General features: G+C 39.1%; 1 protein-coding gene across 4 annotated transcripts in view; it reads right to left on the bottom strand.

Annotated features, from left to right (window-relative positions):
• The window catches only part of TP63 (tumor protein p63), a 220,952-nt gene extending 209,105 nt beyond the window's left edge, over nucleotides 1-11,847 (bottom strand). For all 4 annotated transcript variants that reach the window (XM_065876173.1, XM_065876174.1, XM_065876175.1 and 1 more), the window contains exon 1: nucleotides 11,786-11,847. In XM_065876173.1, the coding sequence (XP_065732245.1) occupies nucleotides 11,786-11,847 (62 nt within the window). The remainder of the gene's footprint in view (nucleotides 1-11,785) is intronic.
• Nucleotides 11,848-12,220: the final 373 nt, after the last annotated feature.

The following is a 12,220-nucleotide window of genomic DNA, read 5'->3' as shown; positions in this document are numbered from 1 at the left end:
TAAAAACTTTGAATTGGGCTTCCCTGGTGGCGCAGTGGTTGAGAGTCCGCCTGCCAATGCAGGGGACATGGGTTCGTGCCCCGGTCTGGGAGGATCCCACGTGCCGCGGAGCGGCTGGGCCCGTGAGCCATGGCCACTGGGCCTGCGTGTCCGGAGCCTGTGCTCCGCAACGGCAGGGGCCGCAGCGGTGAGAGGTTCGCGTCCCGCAAAAAAAAAAAAAAAAAAAAAAAACTTTGAATTTTTAAACTTCTTATCATATATTCATTTAATAAATATTTACTGAACATTATTGAATAATTTTGTAGTTTCCAATAAGATTGGACTATTTAAGCCTTTATCATTTCCTTTTTTCTATTCCTCCTTGTCATCCCAACAAACAATATCTATCAGTTTATTTAAATATTTGCTAAGTTACAAAACTCCTTTAAAATCTGCTTAGCAACTCAGATAAACTAGATATCAATACTAAAACATATTTTTAAATAAAATCCAGAAGTTATACATTTTGTCAGTTTTTTGATATGTGGCTGTCATAATTTCTCTCACAAAATGCCCCAATTTTACTTCTGCAGAGCAAAGCTTGAACTAGTTTTTAAAAAACTGTTTTGTGATATTTTTAGTGTTTTCAGGAATATTCTATATTCCCAAGAAGCAAAGATACACAGAGCTTCTATGAAAGAGAGAAAGAAGAAAGGGAGGAGAAAAGTAGAGAGGGAAAATATTCAAGATTTAGAGGTAAAACTGTATATACATTTTATGTAGGAAGATAAGGTGGGTCCTCAAATGTCAGATAGAAGGGCAAGTAGTGCTTTCACAGACAAGCCTTTCACTCAGTGAAGACATGATTCAACATAAGATTCTATAAAGTGTGCCACATTCACACCAATGCTGATGTGAAGAGAAGTCATCCAGTGAGATCTCTTCACTAAGCTTGAAATATTCATTAAAGCCACATCAGCCTCTACAGGATACTAAAAAATAGCTTGTGCAGGTGCATAGATATATCACATTAGATTGAAATGCTGACTTTTGATTTCTCATAATCTAGTTTGAAAATCCTGTCAAGAAGAAAGTTTTTCATTCATTGCCTGAGATAAAAGTGTTCAAAAGAAAAATAAAATGGAAACATACATCTTATTAGCACTTTTTACTTAGGGGAGGTTGCAATGAAAACAGTTGGAAGAAAGTGAGTTTTCCCATGGAAATTTTCAATAAATTATTTAGGTAGTTAAGAAGTAAATGACACTACTAAGTTCAAGCACAGAAATGGAAAAACTGAGTCAGAAAAGGAAAAGAAAAGCTAATGCTGAATTTCAAATAAAATATCTAAAGCCTGATATTTTTAAGGAAGCTCTAAAAATTGACCACCTTGATGAAATGTCAGGATATGATTGGGGGATAAGTTAAATACAATCAACATGGGGGATAAGTTAAATACAATCAACAATCTTAAGACATGACACACTTAACTTTAGAGGCAAAAGTCTCTATTGCAGTGTTACCCCTATCATAAATTTGTACGTATTCTATTATTTATTTCAATCTATATCACCATCTGTAAAAAAAAGCTTACATTAAAAATCTACTCTAGGGCTTCCCTGGTGGCGCAGTGGTTGAGAGTCCGCCTGCCAACGCAGGGGACACGGGTTCAAGCCCTGGTCCGGGAAGATGCCATATGCCGCCGAGCAACTAAGCCCGTGTGCCACAACTACTGAGCCTGCGCTCTAGAGCCCGAGAGCCACAACTACTGAGCCCGCATGCCACAACTACTGAAGTCCGTGCGCCTAGGGCCTATGCTCTTCAGCAAGAGAAGCCACCGCAATGAGAAGCCCGTGAACCGCAACGAAGAGTAGCCCCCACTCGCCACAACTAGAGAAAGCCCGTGTGCAGCAATGAAGACCCAATGCAGCCGAAAGTATATAAATTTTTTTTAAAAATCTACTCTAGGTAACCATGTGGTTGATTAAATTATCACACTAGCTTCCAATTTCGTACTTCTTTTTCTTTTTATGTATTTATTTATTTTTGACTGTGTTGGGTCTTTGTTGTTGTGTGCGGGCTTTCTCTATTTGTGGCGAGTGGGGGGCTACTCTTCGTTGCTGTGCGCAGGCTTCTCATCGTGGTGGCTTCTCCTGTTGCGGAGCATGGGTTCCAGGCGTGCGGGCCCCAGTAGTTGTGGCTCGCGGGCTCAGCAGCCGTGGCTCGAGGGCTCCAGAGTGCAGCCTCAGCAGCTGTGGCACACAGGCCTAGCTGCTCCACGGCATGTGGGATCCTCCCGGACCAGGGCTTGAACCCGTGTCCCCTGCATTGGCAGGCGGACTCCCAGTCAATGTGCCACCAAGGAAGTCCCCAATTTTGTACTTCTTGACTCGAAATGCTTTATCAGTCTTATTATTATAATGCTGGTATTGCCCTCAATTATGAGAGAGATGCACGAGTTCATGGAAAGTGCGAACGGGTGCTGTTCAACTTGAGAAATTAAGTTTGCTCATTTGAAACAAAAGAAAAAGATGTGAGAAATTTAAAAGTGGCAAGGAGATTTTCAGCCCTCATAATTCTTCTAAGCTTAATTATTTCACTCTGAACTTGAAAGAGTCTAATTCATAATAAAAAGAGTCAAATGTAAGTGAAGATTGGAAGGCAAATGATAAGAATAGAGTGACAACTCTCTCGTCTAAATTATCCCCCAAATATTATGGCTTAAGGTAAAACAGAAATGTTAATAACTGTCATTTCCCAAAACTTGACAAACCGAAAAGTACACACCACCCCATGTCCATGTCTCATCCTATTTTAAATGGAACAAAGTGACTTTCAGAGGCTGGGAACTGCATAATTACATAGGCTGGAGTCTTTGGACTTTGATCATAATTATAGTGCTTTATCCATCCATCACTTGTTGCTTGAGGAGTATTCCTTGGTGAGTTCTTTAAAGGAGATAGAAACCCTGTCAGGACAAATTTGAGCTACAAAACAGCTAATCAAAAACTTGGCTCTCTTGACTTGAAACAGATTGAAAATTGCCACTTTAATCTCACAATCCATTTGGCTTTTAAGTAAAGTGAGAACATGAAGTCTGCCTTTGGAAAGGCACGTGGTCTCTGCTGTTCATACCACTGGGGGTACCTTTTTACGAGCTTCAACTGGGACATTGGGTCCAAGTTTGTCTCACTCTCTCAAAATTGGGTGTGCATACAAACCAATCATCTGGTGTGCTTGATAAAAATGCTGCTTTTGCATTCCTTGCCCTCACCCTCAATTTCTCAGAGGGAGGCATCAGTGTAATTTAAACCTAAAATTAACTGGGAAACTTATACCACCAGAAGGCCTGCAGCTGTTTTTTCCCAAGAGTGGTCTGAGACGTTCATGAATCAAAATTGTTTGTTTTTGTTAACAATGCAATTCCGAAGCTCCACCTGGACTTATCAAGTCATAGTCTCAGGGTATCGATGTAACAGCTCTCTGAATCCCTGACAGCATCAGAAGTGAATGTGTATATTACTATATTTTCCTGAATCTGAATTTGGGCATCACAGTTTCAGTTACCTCCTAAGAGTCAAATGTATTTCACTATGAAGCATTTTGAGAAACCTTAACAGAGGCTACTAACCAAAGTCACCCTTCAAACTTGCTGCCTTCAGAGGGGTGCTTCGTACTTGCAGTCCCCAGGCTGCACGGCCAGGGCCTTCTACCCTTCCTTGCACCTCACTGTAGTATTTCTTCTTTTTTTTTAACATCTTTATTGGGGTATAATTGCTTTACAATGGTGTGTTAGTTTCTGCTTTATAACAAAGTGAATCAGCTATACATATACATATATCCCCATATCTCTTCCCTCTTGGGTCTCCCTCCCTCCCACTCTCCCTATCCCACCCCTCTAGGTGATCACAAAGCACCAAGCTGATCTCCCTGTGCTATGCGGCTGCTTCCCACTAGCTATCTAGTTTACATTTGGTAGTGTATATATGTCCATGCCAGTCTCTCACTTTGTCCCAGCTTACCCTTCCCCCTCCCCATGTCCTCAAGTGCATTCTATAGTAGGACTGCGTCTTTATTCCCGTCTTGCCTCTAGGTCCTGCATGACCTATTTTTTTTTTTGATTCCATATATATGTGTTAGCATACAATATTTGTTTCTCTCTTTCTGACTTACTTCACTCTGTATGACAGACTCTAGGTCCATCCACTTCACTACAAATTACTCAGTTTCATTTCTTTTTATGGCTAAGTAATATTCCATTGTATGTATGTGCCACATCTTCTTTATCCATTCATCTGTCGATGGACACTTAGGTTGCTTCCATGTCCTGGCTCTTGTAAACAGACTTGCAATGAACATCGTGGTACATGACTCTTTTTGAATTATGGTTTTCTCAGGGTATATGCCCAGTAGTGGGATCCCTGGGTCATATGGTGCTTCTATTTTTAGTTTTTTAAGGAACCTCCATAATGTTCTCCACAGTGGCTGTATCAATTTACATTCCCACCAACAGTGCAAGAGGGTTCCCTTTTCTCCACACCCTCTCCAGCATTTATTGTTTGTAGACTTTTTGATGATGGCCATTCTGACCGGTGTGAGGTGATATCTCATTGTAGTTTTTGTTTGTTTGTTTGTTTGCTTTTTGCGGTACACGGGCCTCTCACTGTTGTGGCCTCTTCCGTTGCAGAGCACATGCTCCGGATGCACAGGCTCAGCGGCCATGGCTCACAGGCCCAGCCACTCCACAGCATGTGGGATCTTCCCGGACTGGGGCACGAACCCACGTCCCCTGCACTGGCAGGTGGATTCCCAACCACTGTGCCACCAGGGAAGCCCCCTCATTGTAGTTTTGATTTGCATTTCTCTAATAATTAATGATGTTGAGCATTCTTTCATGTGTTTGTTGGCAATCTATACCTAGGAATAAACCTAGCTAAGGAGACAAAAGACATGTATGCAGAAAATTATAAGACACTGATGAAAGAAATTAAAGATGATACAAATAGATGGAGAGATATACCATGTTCTTGGATTGGAAGGATCAACATTGCAAAAATGACTATACTACCCAAAGCAATCTACAGATTCAATGCAATCCCTATCAAACTACCAATGGCATTTTTCACAGAACTAGAACAAAAAATTTCACAGTGTGTATGGAAACACAAAAGACCCTGAATAGCCAAAGCCATCTTGAGAAAGAAAAACGGAGCTGGAGGAATCAGGCTCCCTGACTTCAGACTATACTACAAAGCTACAGTAATCAAGACAGTATGGTGCTGGCACAAAAACAGAAATATAGATCAATGGAACAGGATAGAAAGCCCAGAGATAAACCCATGCACATATGGTCACATTATCTTTGATAAAGGAGGCAAGAATGTACAATGGAGAAAAGACAGCCTCTTTAATAAGTGGTGCTGGGAAAACTGGACAGCTACATGTAAAAGAATGAAATTAGAACACTCTCTAACACCACACACAAAAATAAACTCAAAATGGATTAAAGACCTAAATGTAAGGCCAGACACTATCAAACTCTTAGAGGAAAACATAGGCAGAACACTCTATGACATAGATTATAGCAGGATCCTTTTTGACCCAGTTCCTAGAGAAATGAAAATAAAAACAAAAATAAACAAATGGGACCTAATGAAACTTCAAAGCTTTTGCACAGCAAAGGAAACCATAAACAAGATGAAAAGACAACCCTCAGAATGGGAGAAAATATTTGCAAATGAAGCTACTGACAAAGGATTAATCTCTAAAATTTACAAACAGCTCATGCAGCTCAATATCAAAAAAACAAACAACCCAATCCAAAAATGTGCAGAAGACCTAAATAGACATTTCACTGTAGTATTTCTTTTTTTTTTTTTTTTTTTTTTTTTTTTGCGATACGTGGGCCTCTCACTGTTGTGGCCTCTCCCGCTGCGGAGCACAGGCTCCGGACGCGCAGGCCCAGCGGCCATAGCTCACGGACCCAGCCGCTCCATGGCATGTGGGATCCTCCCGGACCGGGGCACGAACCCACGTCCCCTGCATCGGCAGGCAGACTCCCAACCACTGCGCCACCAGGGAAGCCCCACTGTAGTATTTCTATGTGTGAAGCTCTTCTTTGGATTCCCTGAGGTCTAGGATGGTATCTCACTCATACCTTCTATCTTCCCCACTCAGCACCAAGAAAATAAATAAGCTCATGGAATATTTTAGTTAAACAAACAAATCAAAACAAAGTTTTAGTTTCCATACCTACAATTTGAGGATAAAAATCCATTAGGTGGTGAATTCGTTTCCTATTGCTGCTGTAACGAGTTACCACAAACTTGTGGCTTAAACCAACCCAGATGTATCATCTCACAGTTCTATAGGTTGGAAGCCTGATACAGATCTCACCGGGCTGAAATCAAGGTGTTGGCAGGGCTGTGTTTCTCCTGGTGGCTGTAAAGGAAAATGTGCTTGCTTGCCTTTTCCACCTTCAAGAGACAGCCAGCCTTCCTTGGATCCTGATTCTCTTCTATGTTCAAAATCTGTTGAATCTTTTCTCACCTCACATCACTTTTATTCTTTCTCTACCTCCCACTTCCACTTAAGGACTCTTGCGATTACATTGGGTTCCACATGGACAGTCCAAGATAATCTACCTATTTTAAGATTGGCTGATTAGCAGCTTTAATTCCATCTGCAACCTAATACCCCTTTGCTGTGTAAGTTAACATATTCACAGGTTTTGGGCATTAGGATGTGGCTATCTCTGGAGGCCATTATTTGGCTTACCATACCTGCCACAGTGGATCAGCTATGTACTGTGTTGAATAACACTTTGTTAATTATAAAGTTCTATACAGATCTAATAAGATGTTATGTTCTGTGGTAGAAATAGCACTGAACAGGGAAGAGACTTGAATTCTAGACTTGGTTCTGCTACTATTTTTGTGTGTGTGATTTTGGGCTAATCACTTAACCTCTCTAAGGTTTTAGATTTCTCAGTTCTAAAGCAGAAGAACTGGGACAAGTCAAGGTCATGTCAAGACTCATAATCATCTTTGTGCTTAATTTAAAGATGATATAGAGCAAAATGGAACTTAAGGTTTGCCTCCATGAGGACACAATTGTCGCTGGGAAGGAATCTCCAGTTCACTGTTGTGCCATACCCACAAGAGCTGAGCAATACCCTACGGGGATGCATTTCAGACTTTGGTTGGGTTAATATTTAATTCTCAATGTCTTAGTTGTGAACAGTTGGCCAGAAGTTGTTATCCCTACTTATCTCATGAAGAAACTTTGACTTAAATAGCTTAAGTGATTTTGTGAAGGTCACATAATCAATGAGTGGTGGAGTTAAGACTATTGGATAATAGTCTTTTGACAAGTCCTATGTGCCCTCAGCTGACACACTTCCCTGCCTCTCTGCCATTTAAATGCACTCACAGCTCAGGAGCAGCATACAGAATTATGATACATCATACTTTTGGCTAACTACAGTGGGTCATAAAGGTCTTTTGACATGTATTCTTGTGAAAATTATAAGGGTTGGAGGCAGATTTTTCTTGACTACAACTGGTGGCTACATTAGTCCCTGCTGATAAACTGTACCTTTGTATTTCTTTATGAACCAGCCCTTCCTGTCCTCTGCCTTGCTTCATTTCAAGTACTGACATAACAACCTACACAGACTGCAGCATGTCAGCTCATTCCTTTCAGTCAGACAGAGAAACTTAGTGACTCTGGAGCTAGCTAAAATTAATGGATTAGCCTCATTAAAAACTGGCCTGCTCATTGAAATGGATGGCTACATCCTTAATTGGCATCAGCAATTATATTATTAAATGTTATATCAAATTTTGAAGTTTCCATGTGCACATAAACAACACTATGGGCACATTTTTCACGTGTTTTTCTACTGGGTATGACCTTGGGAGGAAAAAGAGCATTTGATAAAAGAGCAGTTGGAGATAGTTTAATAAAGGAACTATTGATCAAGGGAGAAGAGATATGGTATGGCTTTTTGGAGTTAGCAGTGGCTAGAAATTGTTACCACTCCTATGCTCGAAGGAAAAGGAGAGAGCAGTTACTCAAACTCAAGACGTCCGGAACTGTGGTTAGAGCCCCTACAGGACCTGCAGCCTTTCGTAGAAAACCTAGCAGAACAGCAGGGAAACATATACCCCAAATTCACTCTCCTCCTGCCCTTCGATCTCCTACTAGAGGTGCCCACTGGTTGAACCCAAGAGGAAACCAGAGGAGAAAGGAACTGTCAATGCAATCTTCATAAGTCAGCTTCCTGGGATTCAGAACAAGAAGGATGTAGGGTGGATGTGGAGAAGCAAGTGGAAGACGCTCAACACAGGACTACATCTGTCTTTATGCAATTGCATCTGACAAATAAAATGATCCATTGTAAGTTCGCTGTCACCCACTCCCCTCCTCCTCCTTTTGGAATATATTTAGAAAATACAGTTAATAAAGTTGACCTTTAAGCTAGTAAAGCATAAAATTCACAATCAATATGTAATTTACACAGGAAATACTTCTTACTCATCCATACAGTACTTTAACAGTTCAAGCTTCTTTTGAGTAGAGGGTGACTGAAAAAAATAACTCAAAATCATTTTACAAGTGGTTCAGATAGTAATATGTTTTACTTTCTCTTATTTTTAGTCCTCAGCTATCACAGTGTTTCAAAATTTAATCTGGATTCCTTTTTATCATTTTAGCTGGTTTATTTTTAAAATGATATTTGGAGGAATTTAATCTGTCTTTTAGAATTACTTGGTTAAAGAGATTTATGTTAAAAACTAGGCGGCAATTCTAAAAACTAAAGCGTGCAAGAAGACCCAAATTATAACCCAAACCATAAATTAACAAAAGTTTAACTTGTAAAATGCTAAATTTTAGATTCATTTTGAATATTTACTAATAAAAAGTAAACAGAACTCACTGTATATGGTTTTAATTTATAAGGAAACTGTATCTTACCCTTTGGCTCTTATTTATTGATTTTGCATAATTTCATCTATTTTTGTTAAAATTAAGTTAGCAATAAAATGACAAAACTTGTGATTTGTCCACCTTCTCTTCTTCTTGTAATGGTCAATAGCATCAAAGGGGAGATCTAAGCTCTATAGCTTAAGTACTGTTTTGATTTTCAGAAAAGTTTTTGTAAAGACTACAGTAAATTAGCATCCACATCAGAGCACAACTAAATCCATAATGTGTCAATATGTTCAGGTGCAAAGGAAAAAATAACAGAGGGTGAAATCTCAATTTTAACTGAGAGAATGATTACCATCATACTTTGAAATGTATATTAAAATTGGCTTTTGAGGAATGGCATTGACATTCAGCAGTAAATGATAATAGCAGCTCTCATTTATTCTATTTTTTGATAAAAAGAAATTTATGCATTAAGGTAGCTTAGAGTTAGAAATAACAAGAAATCCTGTTCTTTCCTTTTTTGAAAATTCTCTTTTATAATTTCTTTCTAAAGACAAGGTCAGGAAAAAGACAAATTTAACTATGTAGATGACTATGATTATGGAATGATTAAATTTGGTCTTACTTAAAATAGATTTTGTAAACTGAGAACTGCAAGGGTTGTCTGCTTAGAAAAAACAGCTCAAACTCATTCACTCCTTAGGTATCAAAGAGAATATTGTTTGATTCTTGCTTCGACAATATATATTATTATAGATTTCTTATAGTGATATCCCACTTATTCATTCATTCATTCACTAAGTAGTCTAGAAATATCTGACAAAGCAGTTAAAATATATGAGGCAAATATATGTTATTAAATATCTAAGTACTATAAAGTTAAATAAATAAGCATTACAGCTATATCTTACTCATTTTTGTATTTCCAGTGCCTTGCACAGAGTAGATGCTTGGCAGGAAATACTTTTCTTTCGTTTACTTGCGGATTAAGTTTTTATTACAAATGGAAAGTACAAAATCTTGCCTAAAACAATTTATTTGGCAAATAAATATTCCCTGACCACCCTGCACCACCATCTCACAGCTCCCCAACATGCCCCCCCTTCCCCAAAAGTGACACTCACCATGATTAAAGTTCAGGAATTCAGCAAAATTTAAAATATTTTTAAAGTACTATTATTATTTTAAATTTTACAATCTGACAAAAACTGAGGTGATATTTGCTCCATGAATTAGCTGGTTTCCGGGACACTCCGAAAAGCAATTTCCTCATGTATTTATATTTACAGGCTTCCCTCATCAATCACTAGAAATACCTCTGGACAGAGGTGTACATGATTGACATGTGGGTTGCTAGTCAATAGAAAAAAATTTCTTCCAGAGCTGAGATAGATCCATGTACCTACTTTAAAAAAAAGATGCCATCAAGGGAAGCGTTATACAGCAAATGTTTCATCACAATTATCCTCTTAGAAATAGTATTTCAAAGATTTTATTGAAGTAGAAAATTTTGAGGCTGGAAAAAATTTTGAGAACTAGAAAATCTTTAGTGTTTTGCTTTTTATCCACCCACTCCCCAACACCAACGAAATCTTATGTAAGAACGTGAACTCCAGAGCCATTCATTTTTGCTACTATTGTTCATGGCACACAGCAAGGCAGGAATCAAATCACCATTCACATTTCCCGTTTCAACCTGGAGGACCACAAACTTGCTTCCTCTCTCTCTTTCTTTTTCCTTCCTTTCTTTTCTTACTCTGTCAACCATTCCATTTACATTTCTCTCTTACTTTTCCTCTTCTGCTGTCTCACACAGCCCACCAAAAATCTCCCAGGAAAAGAAGCTATGTCTACATAGTCCACATTCATATTTACAGGGTAACAAATCTTATTAATGAAAAAAGATCACACAGTTTCCTTAACTGCCTGAGCAACGTGACCCGAGTCCTGGCCAGAGAGCCCACTGGACTGCTGGGACGAGGCTCTAATAGGCACCATAGTGAATGACAAGTTAACCCCTTTGGACCCACACCATTCTCAGCCATCAGAGGACCTCCCTCATTAGTCTCAGAAAGTAAAGTATGAAATTCCAACATCAAATCTCATACTGTTAAATTAACATCACACTGCTACATACGACTTGAATATCTCCCATAACTTTATGACTGGAAAAACACTGTTCAGATTTCATTTACCAGTTTAAAAATAGCAAACTCTAATTTGAAACACACACACACACACACACACACACACACACACACATCGTGCATGCTCACTAATATTCCCTCTTAGTGCTAGGCAAACGTTCCTTCCTATAAACAGAAATAAAATTGAGTGTAATTGTTAAGTTTTAAAAGTCAGATTTGTCAAAAGATGCTATTTGTTATGAAACAAATCAAGAAGAAAATATGCCACAGAGCCAAAATAACAAGCCACAATCTGTTTGGTATAACAATGGCTATTTATCTATTTTTAAGGTATAAATCAAAATTATTCTGTGTTTCTTTTGACTTGAAGATCATCCACAGACTATTCTATTCCTGTCCAATGAAATGTCTTCTTCTTGGGTTGGTGAGCGCTGATCCAGACAAATAACAGGTTTTAAACATCTTAAAATGGTGTGACCATTTTTTAAGAAACCATGGGAAGATGGTCTACAAACTTTGTTACTTTGTACATCCAGATAGGAACTAAAAAAGAAAACCAGAAGAGATGCCCACAGACCACTTTAAGTCCACAGAAAGTGCAAAATAATATCACTGTGCTCATAAACAAAGAGAGGCTGCTCTTTGTACACAGCAGAAACACTCATCATACACAAGGCACTCCAATTAAGTTTTGATAGAAGTTACGTCACGTTTAAACTCACCGCTGGATGTAAGGGTCGGGACAGTACTGTAGGGTGGCACACCGTGAAGTTTCAAAATTCATTTCCTTCAACTCTCTTTGATATCAACAAATGGAGAACAGTATTATAACATATACCTGTGTATACATAGATATAAAGCCAGAAGGCTAAAAGCAATAGGGTCAAATGCTATCAGACATAGAAGTGTAGACACTTCCCCCCTTCACACACATTTGCAAAGAGGCGGAGCGTTTCTTGATTTGAGCCAATGAGATTCATCAAGGGACTAAAACATCAGAAACAGTCGAATCTTACCAGCTGGGCATCCTCTCTAAAGTTGTTCTTCCCCCTCTACCACGGCTTTAGAGTCCTTGTCGTATAGTGGCCACACTTGTTGGCAACTTGGAGTCATCTCTGAACTTCTGGTCTCTCTGGTGATTGGATGCTGGCATGAGT

This window comes from Phocoena phocoena, chromosome 4, assembly GCF_963924675.1.
Source record: "Phocoena phocoena chromosome 4, mPhoPho1.1, whole genome shotgun sequence".
NCBI lineage: Eukaryota > Metazoa > Chordata > Mammalia > Artiodactyla > Phocoenidae > Phocoena > Phocoena phocoena.
This window is presented reverse-complemented; position numbering and strand designations above follow the sequence as displayed.